Genomic DNA, 23,128 nt, shown 5'->3' on the forward strand with positions numbered 1-23,128 from the left:
GTATTTCCTCAGTGGTATAAATCAGCTTCTGTGATCTTTTGCCTTAAGCTTTTATAGAGCACATATCTAATAAATATAATGCCATCCTTTTTCCTGGAACCAGAGCAGGGCTATTAAGCAGTAATTATTTGCTGACTACAGACATGACAGTCTGTTCAATGAACAACCTTGAGATGAACTGGACTGTCAGCTACCAACAGCCACTTTCAGACACTAACTCTACAGCCTTTTAAGATCCTGCTATTGTGGATTTATGGAATAGATTCATAGAAAAGACATTTCTAATTGTCAAGTTTAACTCTGAGTGAAAGGCTGCAATTGTTTAAGAAATAGTAATAGATTTTATTGGCATTCGCTTGGTAGACTTTGAGAGAGAAAACCAGACATGGGGCTCTCACATAGCAGGCAGACTACTATGTGCTGAGTCTGAGAAAGCTGGGACTTCAGACAGTGGAAGAGAAGGATTAGAGGAACCTTAATCCATGTGCATAAACACTTGGTGGGAGAGAATGAAGAAGAATCCATCAGAAGATGGGAGGGAACTCAGTGGTTCTCTAGGACAGGATAAGAGTCGGTAGGTGCAAACTGAAATAGAGGAAATTCCACATGAACACAAGGAAACACGATTTCATTGCGAGGGTGGTCAAACCCCTGAGCAGGTTGCTCAGGGAGATCACGAAGTCTCCAGCCTTGGAGATACTCAAAACCCAAGTGGCCACACTCCTGGGCAGGGGGCTGGACTGGATGACCTCCCGAGGTCCTGCCGACCGCAGTCAGTATGACCAGGGAAAGACTAGGTAAGGAATGCTTTATCCCAAATAAGCAAGCCTGCAAAATATTTATAAGAAGTCACAATGTAAAACAACCAGCTAATCATATATGAAGATTTGTTCCCGAATAGGCCAAAAGGTTAGTCAAAAGGTGCATCAAAATTTTTTAACTGGCCACCGCAGGTCGGTGTAAGGCGCCTCAGGAACCGCAGCTCCCTCCCTGGCCCAAGGAGGTGTCTCCCCCCGCTGCTCCGCCTTCCCATTCCTCCTTCCACCGCGCCAGGCCGGGGCTCCCGTCCCTCCCTCCCCGCCTTCCCGGGGGGAGGCGGCGCATCCCGCATCCTGCTGCGGGGAGCGGGCGCGCGGGGCCGCGGCGGCGCCGGGAGGAGGAAACGGCGCTCTCACATCCCCTCCTCTCCTCTCCTCACCAGCTCGTCCCTCCTCCCTCCCTCCCTCCCTCCCTCCCTCCGTGCCGGTGCTGGCGGCTCCTCCTCCCGCCGTGACCCGCTGCCGCCCGTGAGCGGGGCGGGCGGACGGCGCCGCGCGGGCCCCACTGTGGCGGCGGCTGCCGGAGGCGGAGGAGCGGGAGCCGGGGCGCGCTGTCCCCCCGCAGCCTCATCGCTGGGCCCCGCCGGCGCTCCCCATGCCCGTGTGGTGCTGCCGCTGCTCCCTGGCCGGTCACTTCAGGTGAGGCGGCGGCGGGGAGCGGGCGGTGGGGTCGGGGCGGTCGCAGGGGAGCGGGACGGGCACGGCGGCGGGCGGGGAGCGATGCCGCGGCCTCCGCGGGGCTGCTGCGCCGCCCGGCCCCGTACCGCCCCTCCGCCGCGGGAGGGGATGGCGGCGGCGGCGGCGGCGGGGCCCGGGCGGGCTCGCCGTGACCTTGGGCAGCGCCGGGCGCGGCCGGGCCGGGGTCTGCCCGCGCCGCCCGGTGCGCGGCGGCACCGCCGGGGATCCCGGCCCTGATGGCACCGCGCCCCCGGGCACCGGGAACAAACCCAGCCATCCCACGGCGTGAAATGCGCTTCCCGAAGTGTCAGCTCGAGACGAATTCAAATTCCGTTTATATAACGAGTTTTTCTGTTAACCGCCCATCACAGTCCGTTTCTTTTTTGTTCTTTTTTTTTTTTTTTCCCCTAAAAGTACGTAGGACATTCTAGGATCGTTCAAAACTGCTATCTGAAAAAGGCACCACTCATAACCTGCATTTAATTAGAAGGTATTACCAAATAATTATTATTACCTTTTTCAAACGGGAGAAAAGCTGTTTTATATATATATATCTCCTGTGTTTTCACATAGAAAAGGATTCACGTTTGTACATGTTCAGAATCTAGGTGATTGACCGAATGTAATTCTCGAGGTTATTTCGTGTGACCAGCATAAGATAAACTGGGCGCTAGCGTTGGAAGTGACTCATCTTGTGCCCACTTGCGTCTCTGCAGGACTAGAGCTATAGATAATTGTACCCAATCTTCACCACTGCAAGCTGCCCACCGTGAGTTTATCAAGACGAAAACTTCTCGTACTTGGTGGCTTTCAGTGTTGTTTAGAGGTTAGGAAGATACTGGCCCCTAACTTAAGATCGTGCTGAGTTCTGATTATGATGCTCTTGCAGAGGAAAAACGTGCTCCTGACAACAGTCCTTTGCACCATAGCTGAGAAACTGGAGGTTATATGAGGATGTTTCTGTGCAGAATTACCAGTTTGGTGGTTTGTGATGCACTGAGCTACACAGAAGCAACATTTTTATTGTTAAAAGGTTCCTTTGTAGCCTACAGCATTGTGCATATAACCACAGCACGCATCATAAAACCACATTAAAACATGCATGCTCCCTTTAAGCCCGTCTTTCAGGTACTATTGCCTGAGTTAACTCTGAACAAAGGATGGAAAATAAAATATTCTGCCTATGCCTGTCTGAGAGCGGAAGTGAAAAAATCAGTATGATAATTAGATATCCCCTCACTTTCGTCTTTTCGTCCACATCTAACTCATGCTGTTTGTGCGTTAGGCGTCTTCAAGAGCTAATGTGCAGCTGTACTCAAACAGCAAGCACTTTGCAAACTTTTTTTGTTGTACTGCAGGAAATACAGATACCAAGTACTTTTCAAAATAAAGGCAACCTTAGAATAGCTCCCCACCCTTTTTAACAAAGACATGGCCATCAGAGAGATGTATTACAGAGTGTACTATTGCTGTTGTTACTGTCTGGCTCTGTCTCTAGTTTACTTCAGACTTCCCCGTTGAGGAAACAGAACCTTCAGTGCCGTGGGAGTTGAGGCAGTTTGGAGCCTACGTGGCTTCTTGAAGGCCATGGGAATTAGATCAGTGTGTTACAATTTTGGTCCTGTGTAGAAAATAATGCCTGAAACAGTAGAATAGCTTTAAGATATGCAAATTCTTAGGAAATAGATGAGTACTTTTAGTTATTGTTAATAATTAAAACTGCAAAGAGAAAAATTTTTAGAACAGTTGATTTGGGTATTTTTAATTAAAAATTTATTGCCTTTATTGGGAAGACAACTATTTTTAATTTGCCTTTTATTCTAGCTAAACTGATAGTGTGTTCCTCTTCAGTGTCCTGGAAAGGATTCAGAAGAGACTCCTAAATAATTAAACAGAAAACAGTATAAAACAAGTCTTCAAAGTCTAGAAGCACATTTAGATGGTAAAAAGCTATGAGAAAAGCCCAAGCAGATGTTTCTCAGAGAAAGAACTGAGAAATCTAGGAAAATGGCTAGGGATGAAAGCAGTCTGCTGCGCAAGAGCTGACCTGACTGCATGGCAATCCCTTTTGTAAAGGCTTTTCCTTTAACAGCGGTAGGATGGGTTGTATCTAGGGCTTAAAGGGATCGCTTCACAAGGATCCATCGTCACACCACCGCCAGCTCTAACCAGCCTTACTTGTCCCCGAATGGAAATTTGTTGAGGCGAAGTTCTGTGTGCGGCTCAGCCAGCGGGAAGGGACACGAATGCCTCAGCAGCTCCTTCAGGCTTTGGCTGGCCTTAATGTTGTTAATTGGCTCGGCGGTGTGTATCTCCTGCTTTGATAAGGATAATGAGGAATGAGTTCTACTGTGTGTGGGATCAAAATAATGCTTGTGGTTATACTTTGGCTTTGTATAAACTGTGATTAGAAATACGCATTTCTGCAGAGCCATCTGTGCCTTTTTGTTATCCTTCTGCAGACTTGGTAAGAGAAAGTGGACTTTTTAAAAAACTTCTGTTGGAAACGCTGGGCTGAAGAGTAAAATTTTGTGGATTGGGTGAAACATATTTGTTTTGGTCTCGATTTTGCCAGTTTCATAGCTCTTAAAGTACAATATCAAAAGCAACTTTATTTTTGAAGACACTGTTCTGACAACAGTTCACTGTTTCATTTTAGTTTTCTCCCATCTGTCCTTCTTAATTAGAACGTACAGCAGCACTGAAACTGAAGGACAGCTTTTGAATTCCTTTGTCCAGTATTTTGGTGACAGCCTTGGAAGGAAGATTAAAAGAATGCCTTTAATTGAAGAAACTGTTCTGCCGGGAGACTCCCTCCTTACTCTGCCTGTAGTAATAATCGGTGAGTTTTTTACACTTTTGTAAAGATTCTCTGTTGCTGCCATTGCCTTTATAGACCTACTGCATGAAATAATTTATCATTAAATAAGTAATGCTGAGCATCCTTACAGTGAGGATGTTAGAGTAATACAGTTGTTGTGATTAACAACAGTAGCATAAAATTACATTAAGGGACTTCCGGGAGTATATTTGAATTCAAATTGTGCTTTGACAAGATGAGCTGCGTTATTTGGCAGCAGATATAGGAGTCTTAATTGAAGTAACTGTATTGATTCTAGTGTTTATCACATGGGGTTTGATTAATATGATATGTCTGCTTCAGGATGCGTGGAGGTTATTGATGGTACACCACTAGAAATATTCGGGGTCATGGGACAGTGAAAAAAAAGCTCTATGCGAAGTGTGTGCTGTGTGTTAGTCAGGTGCTACCCTCTCATTCACTGCCTTTTTCTCTGTTTTATCCATCACTAATGTCTAAATATTTCCCCATCTTTTCCAAAATGAACCCGAGTTAACTCAGCCAATTTAAAACAATAAATTGTAGTCTTGATTAAACACTTAAAGGCTAGTACTTGTCAAATGTTGCCGAATGGCAGGATAGCAGAGGGGGCAGACTCCATAGGTACACAGCTTAACTCAGGGTACCAGGGTGATGTGAATTGGACCAAGGTTTTTCAGCAACAGCTGGTCACTAGCTCCTTATCACCATGACTTCATGAGGGGATAAAGAAAAGATCTGGAGTAAAGAAGGTTTTCAGTAATCTAGTCCAGAGCTGTTGGGACTAGAGCAAGGACCTGCAAACAAGCAGAGATTATGGAGATTGATGTTTTCAGCATAATCGTGTTCACAGTAAGCTTCCACAACTTTGAAAGACTGATGTTTGTACAATGCCTGTTCTGGATGCTCTCCTCATGATATCTTAAAATAGTGCACTTAAGTGGATGTGACAGACGTGAATCACTTGATAAGTTCTGCATCACAGTTGAAGAGCAGCGGTTTCCTGGCATTTTGTCAGCCTTAGTATAGGTTTGCCATATGGTCAGTGACTCAGTTTTCACTGTTTAGGTTTGCAGATCTGCTTTATGCAAATACCTACGCTTAACGCTTATTTTGTCTAGAGTGCCTTGCAAGGTGCTGACACCAAACACAGCTGCCTTAACTATCTCTTTTTGGAAAACAAACACATTGCCCCAGTGCTTTTTCACAGATATATTTGAACCACTTCGCAAGCTGATCTCCATTGGCAGCCTGTTGTCACTAATTCACTGTCTCACCAAAGAGCTTTTAAAGGGATGTAAAAATGATTTGATGATGTTGTAGAAGAGAATGAAAACAGACTTGTCATGCCCCCCATGTACAGACACAGTGTGTAGTGGTTTAATAACTTCTGTGCAGTACCTGTCTCTTGGGAAGAAAAGGTCCATTCCTTTTGAATGAGTTGGAATTGTAGAATTTCATGCTGGAGCTCTAAGTTTGGAGCATGTTCTATGCTATACACTTTCATCTTCTGTGGTAGTTTTGGTCATTACTGTGTAAACCCAATGTTGTCACTTGTCATCCAAATAATAAGCTGTTATGATACTTGAAGTTGATTCTTTACTTTAAATTTAGACACATAGTGTAAAGATGATTGCACTGTTGTTTGCTGTCGATCAGGAAAAGCTTCTTAAATGAACAGGGCCATGGAGTTTTAGGGTATATTGCTTATATATCTAAAGTTTGTATAATAGTAATACCTCTCCACTGCAGTAAGAGCTGTTATGGGAGGCACTGTGTGTAAATAAAGAACAGACTCATTGGTTGTAAATTTCTCATTTCAAAACGATTTTTTTTTGTTTTCACAAAGGATTTTCTGAAAAAACCTTTGCATGTGCATAATTGCACACCTTGCAGCTGAACCTTCATTTTTTGTGTTCTTGACAGTGTATCCTCAAGGAAATTTCTTTACCTTGGACTCAGTCTGCTCAAAGAATAGGAACTGGGTTTGGATAACCTCTCTGGATGGTCCCAGGGAAGTTGCTGGGGAGCTCAGTGACAGTAATTCACCTTAACATAATCCCACCCTCAGTAATTTCCTTGTCTTTTGCCAGCCTTTGTTTTTGCAGCCTTTTTATCTGTTTGGTTCTTTTTCGTCTTCTCCAGTAGGAATAATCTTTAGAATGATGTGCTTGGATATGGAACATATTTTTCCATTGTGGACTCACTTAGTTTACACCCCAGTAGGAAAAAAAAAAGCTATCTATGCACTTGTAAAAAGTAGTAAATGTAGTAAATTCTTTACTGTGCACAAGTTTATAATTCTAAAAACAGTTAAGAATTTAGTCATGGGAATGCTTATGGACTATTTTTGTGATTACAGTGTTTTCGTAATTTCATATGATTTTGTTATGGATGGTTTCACTGTATTGCTAAGGTTCTCTCACTTCCATCTCATGTGGCAAGTAAGGGGTTTGCATCTGCTGTAATCTTTGAATTCCTGAACTGAAGGAAATCCAGCTGATCTTTTTGTGGGAGGGCAGAACAGTGTGAGAGTAAGGAAGACCTTTTTCAGTCATTAGATTCTTTACTGACTTTTTTGTATATAGCAAAATAGAACTTGAAGTGGTTTGGGAAATAATGTAGGCAGGATCACCACTATTTAAACCTTCTATTACAGACTTTTGATTGAATTATCTTATAGTATCCAATGATGGAAATCGACAGCTTCCCTAGACAGTCTTTTGCAGTGCTTTATAGCCTTTGCAGTACATAGGTACTCTAATGCTTTTATTTTTGGCTCTGTGTTTGGATACAAAAAATAAATTGTTTGATGGGAACCACTGTGCCTTCTCACATGCTCACTTGGGTTCTAGGCCTTTGCAGAAAACATGCTTACTGAAGATTTCTTGCAGCTTAACACTCAGCCTTTGAAGAACTCATCTGTAGTGAGCCTGCTTGATTCCTTGTAGGCCATGGCTGTGACCAGTCTGTGTGCGCTGCATCGTAATAAACCATGGGATATTCTGCCACTGGGACCAGATGAGTGTAGGCTGGTGGAGGAGGAAAAAGAGATCCAGTTATGAAGAGAGTGAACAGGGTCACAGCAAACTGATGGGGGATTTAGGAACTGAGGAATCAGAAAAGGCAGAAGAGACAGGCATTGAAGAAGTGAGATTTTTAACAGGTGATGAAAATAGTGTATGCGGAAAGTGCTGGGGAACAGGAAATGGCATGTGAACTCTTGACATCAAGAGCTGAAATGGTTGGAAGTAAGAGCTAATGTCTAACAATGAGTGCTATAAAAAGCATGAATAAATTAGTAACTTAAGCCCAGAATTTGCATAGTGTGTGCTAAATATCTTGAGTGCCACTCTAGAAGGCAAACAAAGACAAAGTATTGATGAGTGCCTCATTAGGAGAACACTGTGCTTTTCATTCAGTTAATGAGGAAGAGGAGCTAAGGAATTAACAATACATAGTCAAATATTTAAATTCTCCATCATAGCACATATTTTTCTGGTTTTCCTTTTGTGTAGCTTTTGATATCTGACTTTGCAACCTGAGTGTTACTTCTGTATTTGCATGTGATAAATATGGTCCCCTACTTTGTTTAATACTAGATAAATAGAGATGTTTACTTTATGATAATGTTTTGGTCCTATCCATTTTATACCTTTAGTAATATTTTAAAAATAGGTGTCTAATAAAGTTGCATCAGTGCATATGTACAGATTATAAAATGCTACAAAGAGGATAAAAATGTTTGAATTGATATTATCGCTGAACAATGAATGTGGTCTTACATGAGTATCTTCACTTAGCTTTTATGTTGCTGTTTTGCCATGTCTGTAACTTCTCATCTGACTTCCAGTCTTCAGCTCTCTGCCTGTTTCTTTCTTCCTTTTATTTTATGGCTTGAGGAGCACATGCTCTGGATTGTCTTTCTGCTCTGTGTTGTACAGTGCCTGTGGGAATAGAGATTGTAAGATGGCCATAATATTCAGGTATCACTGTGATTGACAGGCAGACCGTTATCCTTTGGGCCATTTTCACACAAGAATAATGCATTTGACATATTAAATTATGGAACTCCTTTATATGCATTTTGTTTTGTGATATAAACAGTCATACAGATGTTGTTCTTTGTTATCTGGAAAAGACTTTACTGTTTACTTGGAAGACAGTCCTGTGTAAGGCTTTATTTTACTGCCAGGTTTATAAGATGCTTTGACTCAGGACAGTATGGCTTTATACTACTTCAGTGTTATTTTGTTGCTGTATATTTTGTGACTTACAAACTGTATATTATTGAAATTTTTACTAAAGTGTAACTTCTTTCTTTAATAGGAAATGGACCTTCAGGAATTTGTCTTTCTTACCTGCTCTCTGGATACAGGCCATATTTGTCTCCTGAAGCTATACATCCAAACCCCATTCTACATACGAAATTAGAAGAAGCTCGACATCTTTCCATTGTTGATCAAGTAAGTTTTGGTTGCCATCTTGTCTGGCTCTTTTCCTACTGCAAGCAGGGTTATGAAACAGTGGGCTTTCTTTAATAACCCTGTTTAAAATGCTTTTGCAACTTTATTAAGCAGTGCCATAGACAAGAAAGGGCTTAATATTCTCACTCCTCAAAGAATTAGACCACAGTAAAGCTCAGTAACTGTGTGGCCTCAAAAAACTTAAATCTCTTGGCCTCTTTTTTTTTCCTACTTGTAAAAGAAAGAGCAGTATATACCTTCCTTGATGGCTTGTAACAATTTATGTGTAGAGAACTGCAGATAAAAAGAAAGGCTTATCCAGAAAAATTCTGCAGATTCCATCATGAAGAACCAGCCTACTTACCTAGTCACATTTGTAATGCATTAATAAGGTATTTTGTTACTCTGTTAATTGAAATATAATCAACTCATGACTATTAGATACAAACCTGTGACACGTGGGTGTTTTTGCGGTGTTTTTTGGTTTTGCAGTCTGCCCTTTGTTGTGCTTGTACTGCTTGACAGGAGTGTCTAAAGTTATCACTTGGTCAGTGAGTGGCTGATGCAGGAATTCCACCTTTCATGTCCTGGGATGTTTTTGGGCACTGTCACCAGAGAACATGTGCTGATAACATACTTCAAATACACAAAGCTCAAGTTAAAATCTTCCTAAATACTCCAATTCTTATTAAGATTTCAATTTTAGTAATGTTAGGGGCATATTATCCTCTGTAAACACAATGTATTTTTCCTTTAGGAATGATATGCATCCTTCAGGGTTTGTGTTGTACTCACAGTTGCTTTTCTCTATATTTGTAACCCTTGTATACATCCGGTTTTTTGCCTGATTTGATAATAGTTAAATCTTCTCCAGTATTTTTCACTCCACTTGTCATGTCATCATTGTTTTCTACTCATGTCACTATACTCCTGATGGATACTGACAGTGCTGTCACACTAACTGTATTGCCTCCTTTGTGACTAATTTATTTGAAATACAAACATGGATTTGTGTTTGTAGGGAGTAAGTAGGGGGTTGTTTGGCTTTGGATTTTGGAGAGTGTGTTTGTTTCAGTGCTGTGCTGGTTGCATGTCATGTTTACCTTAAGTCTCAGTGTCTTTTTTTGTTTGGCAGGAGAGTAAGTTGCCTAAGCTTTTGGCTACAGACGTTTAATGTACTTCATCTTCCCCTGACCCCCTGATATTTTGCCTAATTAGGAAGCTAAACTGTCCCATCTTTGTCAACAAAAATTGGCCTTACAGACAATTCTTTCCTCAAATCTCTTCTTTTCCCTCTTCAGATATTTGCTATTGCATCATTAATTTTTAGAACATGGCTCGTTGATAGATACTGACGTGAACATTTTACAAAGTTCTAGAAATTTTTTTCAACATTGCCTGCTTTGTAAAATATTCCTAGTTTTAATGTTTAAAAATAATACTTATAATACCTCGATTATTTTAAAATATAGTAAAGTTAATGTTGGAACTATCTAAGAGCTGCCAAAGGCACTTTTTCTACTTGATGTGAAAAACTTAATGTTTTTAGATTCCAATTTTGCTTTATCAAAAATGGGGTCCTAAAAATTTTAGCAATTCTTTGTTAAAAGCAGTCTGGTATATATAAATATAGATGTTACTAAGTTGCTCTGATCTCGAGATTTGCCCATTACTTTTTGTTCTAAGAAGAATTTCAAATACTGACTTGCCCCAGTGTTACTGGTTTATTAATATGTAATTTTTAAATGAGTGAAATGTATTATTCAGTTACAGAAGAGCTGAATAATAGCAGTTATTCCTGAAAAGTGTTTTGATTGAATCTCTACATTAAATACTTTACTTAAGATGCAGCTTGGATTAGTTGTGCTTTCTGTTTCAGTTGAATTTCTGTATGCTAGAACAGCATGATGAAGAGTAAAAGTTGCATGAACATGTCACATTTTTCCATACTCCAGGATTTAGAGTACCTGTCTGAAGGGCTTGAGGGACGCTCTTCAAATCCGGTTGCTGTGCTTTTTGACACGTTGCTTCATCCTGATGCTGACTTTGGGTACGACTACCCACCTGTTCTACACTGGAAGCTGGAACAACATAATTATATTCCCCATATAGTGCTTGGTAAAGGACCACCTGGTGGGGCTTGGCATGTGAGTAAAAATTTCATTTCACTTCTGAGGTAACTTGATAACTTTGTGGTTTGGGAATTTTTTTTTACTATCTAATTTATTTTTTTTTTACCATCTTTTTTTTTTTTTTTTACTGTCTTTTACTTTCTGTTCTAGATGGTAATGCCATTCAGCTGCTTGTTTACCAGAGTCAAAATATGTTGTGGAAATAAGAAAGGAGGGAAAAAAATGTCCTTTATTTGGGCATATAACTGCAGTCTTATATTACTACTGTGTTTTTTACTAGTTTAAATTTATTGAATTATAAAAATATAATAAAGAGTATTTTCTCTAACCTTTATTCTCTTATCTGCATTGTTCCCGGATGATTTTATGTAAAATCTTGATGTCTTTTTGTGCTTCTGGTTTCATGTTTTTCTTCCTCTTTTGTATTTTAAATAACTTGCTTTTAGTTTCCCTTTCACATTCTGTTTCTTTCTTCTCTATTAGCTCATGTAGTTGCTTATTAAAACAGTATCTAACTGTAACACAAAAGTAGTTCATCAATGCTTCATGTAATGCCCTGGTCTTCTGTTGTGTTCTGGTATTTTACTGCTCTAAATGAGTACTGTGAGAAGAAGTTTTTTGGTTTTTACATAAATATAAGCATTTGAAATGTGTCTGGTCATGCATCCTCATTTTTTCACCACAGTCCATGGAAGGCTCTATGCTAACCATCAGTTTTGGAGACTGGATGGAATTGCCTGGCCTCAGCTTTAAGGAGTGGGCAGCTAGCAAACGCAGGTAGGGATATTGCTTAATCTGTTTGGGAATCCTAACAGCTATAAAAATCCAGATAACATTATTTGAAGAATTGAAAATATTCAGACTTCACTGTTCACAGGAGGGCTTCTTGTTTTGTTTATTAAATTGCCTCATGGCACTGGAAATTCTTCTGGTGGTGTGTACTTTGATGGAAAAAAACTGGACAATGGTCAGGCAGAGTAATTGCTTGTGAGTGCACTGAAAGCATACATGCTAGCAGCAGTTCACAATGAGGCACTGTTACTGAAAGCAGTTTTGGTCAGAGTTGAGGGAAGATGGAGGAAGGAATTTCAAATCTGCAGAAGTATTGGAAGTTTCTCTTTCAACGCAGATGCAACAAGTGGCTATGCACACTGGCTTTCTTGTAATTCAGGAAGTTGTACGTTTCAGTATTTGCTTTCACAGGCAAAGCTGCAGCATCTGAATGCTATGTATGAATTACAGATTTAAGAGCATAATTCAGTATTTCACAACATTTTCTGGTAGTAAGTTTCTTGAAAAAAGTGAGAAGAAAAATCACTTCGCTTATACAGTTTGTAAAGGTCTGGGTCAGCAAATGAACACTACGTAAGCTTTTTCTAAAGTTTTAATTTTTCTGACTTTGTTCTATAAAAATAAAAGAAATTTTTCTAGCACCATGTATGGGAAAAGAAGTAGAATTACTTAGGCATATGTCTTTAAGAGCAGACTGCTACTCATTCCAGGACACCACTTACAGTGAAGAAACTGTACCTTTGTTCTTTAATCATTTTCTTAGATAACCAAGTAATCTTACCTCCTTACTAACTGAAATCCTATAAGATGCTTATTATCAGAAGCTAATTTGTTTATATTTTATGGTTTTTGACAGTGCTAAAACCAGAAGTGCTGACCTGTTATACTACAGTTAAACATATTTAAAAGAATTGATGCTAGTGAAAATTTCTTAGTCATGTAGTATCCTAAGTTTCTTTGTAGGAGGTGTCACACTGTCACGTTATCCTCTTCAATAAATACCTCACAAGGGTTTTCAGAGTAGTAACCTGAGCATTTAAAGGTACATATGCTACATCTTGTTAAACTATGAGAATGAGTACTTATAAATAAGATTAAGTGTGACAATCCTGATGTTCACTGTTGTTAATTTTGTCTTCTTCCTAGAGCTTACTTCTAAAGAAGCATCAAAAATTCATGCACCTGTTCCAAATAATTATACTGTCGACTTATTTTTCTATAAATGAGAATGCAATAAACATGAGAAAAGCATAGATGCAATACCAGGGTTGCAGTGCAAAAACGTTTTTTACTGGACACTTCAGCATCACAATCCTGTTTGTATTGTTGCAGTAACACACTGAGCCATACTTGCTTTTTTCATTCATGTGATACGGAACTACTTCATTTGATACTTAGTGACCTTAGCAAAGGAGAGGTCTTTTGCAAACTATAGTGAAAAATACTTGGTGCCAATGAGATACTGAATGTAGAGTTTCAAAATTAGCACTTAACTATGATATTTAATTAATTATATCCTAAGTAAATGTATTCTCACTGAGTACAGGTTTAGCCAGTATTGTATTGTTTATAGTTGTGATGTTAAACTGTCTTTGTAAAACATTTCCATATGGAGCAACCACGATACTGCAGAGCTTTGTTATACCTGATTTGTTAATCGCCATAGCACTTCACATTGTATAAAGATTTACAACTATATAAAAAAACACTACCTTGTGTTGTGTAACAGGAATGAAGAGAACAAATAAATGCATTTAAAGACACTGAACTCAGTGTCAGTTACACTGAGCAGATTCAGTCCTCATAAATTTGACTTGTTTTGTGACATGTCATATATGATATTCAGATTACCAGTAAGGTCTGTCTATTAACTGGAACCATTCAATTTTGTTTCAGAAATATAAAGAGTGATCGAGTAATGCCAGAGGAAATAGCTTGTTATTATAAGCACTATGTTAAAGTCATGGGCCTCCAAAAGAATTTCAGAGACAATGTTTACATAACATCAGTGTCCAGACTTTACCGAGGAAAGGATGACGAAGATAGAAGTCAACGAAATGAAGATATTTCAACACAGCATTTGGAAATGGACGATGGACAGAAATCACTTATTAAGAGAAACTGGGAAGTCAGAGGTTATCAGCGAGCAACAGATGGTTCTCATGTGCCCTTCTGCCTCTTTGCTGAGAATGTGGCTCTTGCCACAGGAACCTTTGATTCTCCTGGCCGATTACAGGTTGAAGGAGAAGACTTCCCTTTTGTCCTCCATTCCATGTCTGACTTCGGAGCTGCAATCAGCAAAGGAAAGTTACGTGGGAAGGCGGACCCTGTGTTAATTGTGGGTGCTGGACTTACGGCAGCTGATGCAGTACTCTGTGCCTATAACAACAACATCCCAGTAATCCATGTGTTTCGTAGAAGAGTTACCGATACAAGCCTAATTTTCAAACAGTTACCTAAAAAGCTTTACCCTGAATACCACAAGGTCTATCATATGATGTGTACTCAGTCCCATACTGTGGACTCTAATCAACATTCTGCTTACACTAGTTTCCCTGAACACAACGTACTTTCCTTCAAGCCTGAAATGAAATGTGTTCTTCAGAGTGCCTCTGGACTGAAGAAAATTTTGAAATTTTCTATAGCCTTAGTTCTGATAGGTTCTCACCCTAATCTTTTCTTTCTAAAGGACCAAGGACGTAGCATAGGTCATCACTCTAACCAGCCCATCACATGCAAGGGGAATCCTATAGAGATTGATCCATACACTTATGAATGCACTAAAGAAGCCAACCTCTTTGCTCTAGGTCCTCTGGTGGGAGACAACTTTGTACGGTTTTTAAAAGGAGGTGCATTGGGCATTGCACGATGCTTGGCAATAAGGCAAAAGAAGAAACATGAATTGATTGAAAGTGGGGATGGAGGAGGTGATGGGGTACCATAAATGACACATTAGAAACTTTCACATCCAGGATTACAGATATAGTCTAACAGAACACTCACTGGCAGCAAAAGTTGATAGCAGTCATATTTCTATTGTGTACAAGTAACCTGCGCTTGTATTGCTTGGTAAAGGATGCTGATACTACAATACTTCACCCTTTCAAACTAGAAAAACTTGATCTGCTTATCAACCTACTTCAACTGGAATTACTTCCAGATAAATAGAAAATGAGACTAGACTAACTTACATTGACCTGCCTGTCATCTCTTGCTCAGCTAAAAGAGCAGACTTCCTCTGGGAAAAGCAATGCCTATGGGAGTGGCATTTCAGTGTCCAATGTGACAAAAGTACTCTTACCATGAAATTAAAGTAACTTCTAAAAGCAGAAAGCTTGCTTAGTACAAGGTGATTCTTGGTCCCAAAGCAAATTTGGAGCCTTCTGCTTGAAACAAGGATTCCATTTATTTGCCACAGTAATACTTGGAATGAGCACTTAGTAAAATGGTTTCTACTGTAAGAATGATTTCTGTAAGCAAGTATTCCTCAATAGTTAAAAACTATCCTGATAATTGAAATAAAAGAATAAGCATTCCCATTTAATATTTAACAATGATTTGACACAATCCAATAATGTTTCTTCACACTATGCCTAGAGTTGGTGAGTGTACGAAGACTACCATGACATGCTCCCCTACAGTGGTATGTACATTTCTGAGAATACGCAGTAACATAAACAATAATAAAGTACTGATGTAAGTGCTCTTATTACAGTGTCAATATAGTGAATATCTAGTGTACTATCAAAAGTTAAGTACGTGAGAAAACTAAAGATTTTTTTTGCTTCCTAGCTCAGGAATACTGAAGGGATCACTTGGCTGATGAAGGTGGAGTGGGTGATAGATATTCTCATCTCCTGTTTGACCAAGGATTGGGTTTTTTCTCTTTTTTTTTTTTTTTCTAAAGCAGCACATAATTGTAAAATATTTTAGCCTGCATTTTTTTGAAACTTAAAAAAAGGGTTATTATCTCACAGCCAGCTAAAAAATAAACCAAACTCAAAACAAATGTGCCATAGTTTCTTTAAATCTTAGACCTTGTCATGAAAGACAGAGACAACTTGTACCTACCTCTGAAGCAAGTTTAACCTTTCTGCTCCATAAAGTAAGACCTAGATTTCATTTGCCGGGTTTTAGGGTATTTAGTTTATCTAAACACGCTCAACCATAGGGAGCTTAAGCCAACAGCTAGTTAGAAAAGTGAACTTCAGGTCCAGTATGATGGAATAGATGTGGTTTTTTCTGTTTGGGGCTTTTTTTGTGTTAAAGAATGTCATGTTAGTTTAAGGTGTTGTGTTTGCATGATTAAAAATCTTCATATTAGAACCTGGACAGATTTAAGAAAGGAAATTAGACTTAGGCTTTGTGAAACTGGTAGTGCTTGCTGGTTTCCCAGCTGTCTTAACTTTCGTAAGTTGTATATACCTGTATTCAATACATGCCTGCTTTCTGTGCCTACTGAATTACAGAGTTCTGTGGCTACTGCAGGACCTTATGCATCTGAATAAGTTACTCAGACTTTGGACATAGAAATTGAAAAGGTAAAGTATTCAAGGATTAAAATTACTTATTTTCAGTGAAGTCCAAAGTAATTTATGACATGATGCTACTAATAATAATTTTAATTGAAAGCCACTTAATAGCATTAAAATAAACACAAACAAAGGAACATTTCCATCAATTTCTGCATTGCCCACACGGTTGGGTTTAATCATGCATTGTCAATACAAAGTTGTGATACTTTTTTATACTGATATTTTAGCTGGTTTTAATTATGCCAAACTCTAGGCTTATTTTCTCCATAATTCAATTGAGATTCTGTAATTTGCCTTCTTTGGCAGAAACTGTATATAGAAACCTATTTTAAACCTGTGATATCTAATAATTTTAACTGAGAATTGGTTACAAGTGCAAAGTACTTGATTACAGAACTTTATTGCAGTTATTGGGACTACATCTGCACTGTGATTAAATTCCTTCAGTTTTGTGTCAATATAAATGTCCAAATACAACATACTGTGACGTTACTGCTTTTACATTTGTCATGAGACATGTAGAATGCCAGCAAAACAAAGGAAGAATTTACTTAAACGATTATATTGCAGAAAGGGGAAGAAAGCTTCAAACAGCCGGATTTCTGGCTGCAGTTGCGAACAAGCTGTGTGTGTTGTAGTGGCAAATTTGTAGCAGAGATCTGTGACCTATTATTACAGATTATTATCTTTCACTGCAGTCTTACAGCATCTTGAGGTTTAACTGCCTTTTTTTTTTATCGGTCGTAGTATTTTTGAGATAAAAAGTTGCATGTGAGATTGCTTAGGTGGGCAGAGAAATATTCTCAGTGTTCATGTTTATTAAGCCATTATAAAGCTACTTTTTTCAACCAAAGCTTTACTAAAAGATCATCCTCTTTCTTCTAGGAATTCCTAGATTTAAAGTTGTAGCTAGATTTCTCACTTTTTGATTTTGAGAGAAATTTGTGTCTCTCTCCTCTTTGGTATTTTGAGGGACTAAGAGATGCAAAATTTCAAGCTTTGCCTTAAGATAGTTTTGCCTAAAGCGCTGCATTTATTGTGAATTAGATGTTGGCACTAATTGTCTTTTGGGGAAACACCTTGTTTCTCCAATTTAAAAAAATCCACCACCAACATTTGAACTTCCCCTGTGTTATAATAGTTCCCAGAAGGGAGATGATTGCTTCTTTCAGCTCTTCTTTCAGTGAGAAAGAAAAACTTTTAAACATCATGGATTTTAAAAGGATGCTTCCTACTTAAGCTTTACTAATAAAATACAGACGGGAAGAATATAATTTAATTTGAATTTAGAGAATTTGTAAAGGTGTCTTAACCCATACTGTATATTTGCTAATAGGTTAGTGGAAAAACATCTTTTATATTTGGATTTGGTTCTTAGTGCTGTGACTGTGTTTGATAGTTAAATTATTGCTGAGATTATTTTAAGTAGTACCCAGCTGTTGAACTGGGACTAAGATTTGTCATAGTAAATTTCCTTAACAATCTGACTCCTTTCTGGTGCCTCTTCAGATTGAATTCTGCTTAAAACATTTTCCAGAAAGAAGTAAGGCTAAGTTTCACTTGGATGAGTAAACACAGAAATCCTTTCTGCAAGTAATGCAGAGAGGGGTGACAATAACACCAGTTTTTTCTCCTTCTCAGGAAAATGCATTGCTTTGGACTAGCAGCAGCCTGGGCTGGCCAGTGAATGCATGGAATGTGTATGGCTATACACCAAGTAAGGGACCAAAGGGCATCCCACAGCTCTAGGTCTCTAGTCCTCAGCTCCTTTGTTGGAGGAGGTGGCTGTAACTTCCTTCTCTCACAGCTCAAGAACTGTGAAAAAAAAGGTTAGAGCTAGAAATGCAGAGTACTTACTCAAAGATGGAGGAAATCAAATTAAGACCCAAACTTAAGAGGTAGGCATATTCAGTTAAAAAAGGCCATTTTTAGGCCAACTGCTCTTGAGAAAGAATGAAAGGGTGTAAAATTTGTAAACTGCTAGTGAGCATTCACAGATGACAAGCAATGACGAGTGAGGAATGGTGGGAGGAAAGCTGCGAAGAAGCTGTGCAATCTGTAGACGTAGGGGTGCTGAAGTGTGTCCACAAAGTGCAGCTTTGACAGGCCAGTGGTGTCCCATCCTCTTGGGTGAGGATCCGCGCAGTGTGGCTGCAGAGCTCTGCGCCAGAGCTGGTCATCCTACATGTTGCCATATATGTTTAAATGGCTGTTGACTGAATTGCACTGAAATGAAACATACGGAGTAGAAGCAACTGTATTTGCTCATTGAGCTGTAGGACTGATCAGTAAGGTGGTGTGCCAAGAGGTGAGGCTTTTTTGCTCTGCTACCGTATTTTCCACCCTCTGAGAAAGCAAGCAGGTATCTTCACATTATAACCGGATCTGGGCTGTACAGTGCTCCCAATCATTCCTAAACGGCAAGAGGTTATATACACGTATGCCTTAAACTCAATTCCAATACTGTCTATGTAGTAATGATTTAATTCTAAGTAAGTTATGGAACAAAAAAATGCTAAAAGGTTTATACTATTGCATTTTAATTTAGAGAATATTTTTTAGAGTCTTACAAGAACAATGTTCTGTCATCATCTTCCATTCCTCTTTTAAGGTGAGAGCAAGTTGGGAGCACTCAAATGATGTGAGAGCTTTTTGTACATAAACTTCCCCCATTTCCCCTTCAAGGTGAAAGAAAAGTCATGCTTTGTTTGAAATAACCAAAATTGTTGATTCCATTTAGTAGAAACAATTGAAATTAAAACATCTTTGACAAAGAATAGAAGGCTTTTGTGACATTAGGGGTAAAAATTTGAAGTGAGAATGTTGAATTATAAACAGCTCTTTTTCTGCAAAAGAATGTATTTTGGGGAATATGTTACACTTAGCTGTTTCACTTAATTTCTGAAGCCTGAATTACACAAGGAATTGTGCAGTCAAGGATGAATTTGGTGTAAGGAACAAGGATTATGGGGGAAAAATAATTTATAGTATAATTTAGTAGTCTCAGTGAAGCTAAGCACTGTTTTAGAGATGGCTTTGTCTTTGTAGACACTGGAACACTTAATCTCAAGCAAACCTTGACCCTGAGTTCACATTACACCTGTCTGCGTATTAGCTCATTTTATAACTAACAATTTTGTACTTTCAGGGCATATTAAGCCAACTCTTAAAACTTAGTGGTCATCAGTAGTCATGAAAACCAGGAAATTACTTGTTCTGGAGAAATTTATTCTAATTTGCACTTTCCTCCTCCATCTCTTTATTCTGAGATCACTGGCAACGTGTAAGTACCAGCCTACGCTGCCTACAGTGAATGCTTCAATAAACTAAAATTCAGCTTCATGTTTCTGGACACCCCCTCCAGACTTACATGCCAGGATAAAGAAAATTAACAACTAGGTTTGCTATGTATTCACAAAATATTACAGCATCCTGGCATTTTTGGGTTCTTTTTTAACTACAAATATAAAGAAAAAAATAGTTGTCCACAAAGAACAAGAGCTAGAGACAAGATGATGAAAGAGGTTTGATACAGTTCCAAGGTTACTCTGAGGAGAGGGAAATGGTTCATTTCTCATCAGTTTGGATGCTAGGACCAGCTTCTACGTGAGTGCCAAGTTATTGCTGTTCATGAACTGATCCTGCTACCTTACATCTCCCTGGCTCCATTTACAAAGTTAATACCCTGATCTTGCCTGTTTCTCTGTTAGTGCTGGTTGTGGAATTCCAGTTCTAAATTACATAAAGGCTTATATTCATCTACCTATATGATCTAGGCTTGGAAATACCATGTAAAAGTCATTTCTCTGTGTGTCAGTGATTCAGTTTTCTGCTTTTGCTGGAGTGTGCTTGGGTCATTCTATTTATTATTTTTTTTTTAAGATGAGCAATGTAAATGTGTACAGAACTTTTGCTGTCAGCGGCAAGGAGCTTGTGAGCAAAATCTCAGCTTTGATTAGACAACAAACATTCCTGAGGTTTGCATGCTTTAAGCTTGTTCTATCTTCATGTGTGACAACTGGTGGTTGGATGGTGGCAGAATATTAAAACAGTTTCACCTAGAAGTCAATTATTTTGGTTTTGAGAACTGGGGAACTAGTAAGTCAAAGGAAAGAACAAACTGAGGAGGAAGAGGCATTCATAAAGCTGCAGTTTTCAGGAAGAGGGAGAAGGCATTGGTTTGCATGGAGCTGCTGCTGTAGCCAATGACAGATTCCAGCAGCCAAGGCTGCAGCAGAGTTGTATGGACAGAACGCTAAAGGAAGTGGAAGGGAAAGTTGCTAAGTAGGGAGATCTGATATTGTGTAGCATTTTTGTAATTATCTCACTGGAATATGGTGATGGCTGTCAAAGATTTTAAGGAAGAGGAGGCTTAATGTAAGGAATACGGTTCATGTTTTACCACATTTGGCTTGAGTTCTAAGGAGATACCAGAACAACCAGAACACAGTCGGAATTAGTGAATCAAACACCAGATGTGGCCAAATGTGACTAAGGATCAATACAAGAAATGGAACAGAGCAAATGGAGAAGGTGCAAAACTCCCTCCAGTTTTATGAGAGAAGGAGAAAGACAGGAAAAATAAGGACTGAGAAATCACTTGCATAATATGGAGTGGAGAGAGAGGTGCGAGAGGGTTGGAATAAAGCCTCTCAGACACATCAGGAATGAAGATAATGAAGGGAGCTTAGCACTTCAGAGGAAGTTGAGTGGAGGTCAGTGGATGGAGGAGACTGAAGCAAACACATTGCACATATGGGAACTTGTACAATGACCCAGGAGGGGCCAGCCCTGCTGCACCAGCCCCACCATGGGGACTACGGGTAGGAGAAAAAAGGGCAGATTCACATGTGGACACAAATAGAAATCAAACTTCAACAGTGAGAATATGGTGGTAGTCTTGCCATAAAAAGGCAGTGGCTTCCCCAACAGATGTAGGAAAGATGGGAAGTCAGCTGAAACTAATGTGAGTTAAGCTGAAAATTAAGCATGTTGTTCCTGCAGGGATACAGCACCCATTCCTTGGTTTTAGTGGTACATGGAGTAATTCAATCTGCTTTCAACTGTTTTCATCAGCTAAGCTGCTGAATGCAAGACTGTATTTTAAGAGCCTTGCTAATAAAGAGTATATTTAGTTTATGTATTGTGTGCATCTCTCCTTCCTGTGAGCAGTGGGAACAAAGATAATATATGTTATAAGAAACCCAAACCAACCCTCAAACTGCGTTACACACAAAAATGCAAGAAACAAGATATGAAGATAAGTTTCTGCTCAGATGTATTTTTAGGCGAAGAGCATAATTTTGACAAAAAGGTGAGTATGCTTGCAGACTGTGGTTTGTGGCAGACGACAGAAACCTTAGATACCATTTCTGAGTTACTGAACTTTTTTTAACCTAAAGAAAATCAACACCACACAAGTTCTCTCTGAAAACTGAACTGGCTGTTGAAACCACAGGGTACAAGCTCCACAGAGTGAAAATGGAGCATACAGCAAAACTTCTGAATTACAGAACACAAAGTTGATTGCCCTTGCTTGTGCTCACAGCTTTTGCTTTACCTATAAAACTATCTCAATGTATGAGTTTTTCCACTTTCCCTTTTCTGCTTCTATGATCTGCTCCCTGCTGTGGGGGAGCGAGTGGCTGCACGCAGCTTGGCTGCCTACTGGGGTTAGCCCACAACAGCATGTTTTATAAAATAAACATTAGGTGAAGTTACTGCAGTATCTCCAGGGGTAAGACAAATACGGATGTGATTTATTGGATGTTCCATCTCCCAAGACTTGGATCATGTAATCATGTCCTTTATCGTCCACCTCAGAAACTTCAGTAATAGAAGGCCCAAACCAGGAAGCCAAGAAGCATGTTTCCTCTAATGTCTTGACCTGAAAATTGTGACAAAAGTAGCTTAAAATGGAAGAAAGAATTCAGAATTATGAATAGGACCTGAATTGGGAGTTACAATTCAAACCATAGCTAAGGGGTAGGGGATTCCAAGATTAAGTATTTTGGTGCAAGCATAACTTCATGTTGAAATAGCAGAAGGCTCAAGTGTACTAATGTATAGGCTTCTCATCAACCAGACAGAAGCTGCAACTGGATTACAAACCTATGACCTACTAGGCACCCTCAAGTCAGACCCAAAACAAGAACATAACCTGGGTGTACCTTTACCCAAGTGTCACAGAGTCACAGAATATCTGAATTGGAGGGGACCCCCAAGGATCATCAAGTCCAACTCTTAAATAACTAAAAAACCAAAACATCTAAATTCAGCTGTCTGGGGAACTGTATTTGAAGAGTGCTAAATCAGAAAAAGTGAACAGAAGAGTGCTCTCAGCTATGCCACAAGTGTTGCTTGAACCCTAGCTGATTGCAGGTCTGAGCAGCAAAGGACTTGGCCTTTACTTCCTTTTAAAAGGCTCCTGTACATTGTATGTTTTGTCATTTCACCTTAGAAATTCTCAAGGTCTGTTTTTTGCAACTGCAAACACAACCTTTCTGAAGAATCTTGTTCATTGATATTTAGTCACAATAATGAAAAACCTCAGCGGTCTACATGAGCTGCTCTGTTGGACCAGTGGGTCTTCAACCTGAAAACCTGCAGATTCTCACTGTGACAGTAGAAAAACTCACATGAGGGTGCAACAAACTGCAGTCAGTCATCTTCTCCAGTAAGAATTCCAACTGCTTAAGAACAGTCTTTTTAAAGACATTTGGTGGACAAGATCTGATGTGCCCTTAGGCAAGCTATGATACCAAAACACTGTTGTGGCTGCTGGGTATTGGTGTGCTCTGTGACACTCTGGACATCGCTGACCAGGTGATCAAAAAGATGCCAAGACACACCTGAGGAAACACTGGCT

At 39.5% G+C, this 23,128-nt stretch overlaps 1 protein-coding gene across 2 annotated transcripts; it reads left to right on the top strand.

Moving 5' to 3' along the window:
- The first annotated feature begins 1,322 nt into the window (after positions 1-1,322).
- OSGIN2 (oxidative stress induced growth inhibitor family member 2) lies at positions 1,323-15,434 on the top strand. 2 transcript variants are annotated; one of them, XM_027892486.1, is made up of 6 exons: positions 1,323-1,457; positions 4,184-4,338; positions 8,665-8,801; positions 10,700-10,948; positions 11,619-11,710; positions 13,622-15,434. In XM_027892486.1, the coding sequence occupies exons 1-6, from the start codon at positions 1,414-1,416 to the stop codon at positions 14,667-14,669; spliced, it is 1,725 nt and encodes a 574-aa protein (XP_027748287.1). In that variant the 5' UTR covers positions 1,323-1,413; the 3' UTR covers positions 14,670-15,434. The 2 variants fall into 2 exon arrangements, with proteins under 2 accessions (XP_027748287.1, XP_027748288.1); XM_027892487.1 differs by having other exon boundaries at positions 10,757-10,948.
- Positions 15,435-23,128: the final 7,694 nt, after the last annotated feature.

The sequence above is a fragment of the Empidonax traillii genome, unplaced genomic scaffold (assembly GCF_003031625.1).
Source record: "Empidonax traillii isolate 1590-97213 ecotype Southwest subspecies unplaced genomic scaffold, ASM303162v1 scaffold355:size2308892, whole genome shotgun sequence".
NCBI classification, from domain to species: Eukaryota; Metazoa; Chordata; class Aves; order Passeriformes; family Tyrannidae; genus Empidonax; species Empidonax traillii.

What these genes read in the sequence shown, in the direction of transcription:
- OSGIN2 (XM_027892486.1), top strand. Translation starts at nt 1,414, where the DNA reads ATGCCCGTGTGGTGCTGCCGCTGCTCCCTGGCCGGTCACTTCAG. An exon ending in ATCTTTCCATTGTTGATCAA is followed by an intron (nt 8,802 to 10,699) that starts GTAAGTTTTGGT and finishes TCTGTATGCTAG; the next exon opens with AACAGCATGATGAAGAGTAA. An exon ending in TGGGCAGCTAGCAAACGCAG is followed by an intron (nt 11,711 to 13,621) that starts GTAGGGATATTG and finishes ATTTTGTTTCAG; the next exon opens with AAATATAAAGAGTGATCGAG.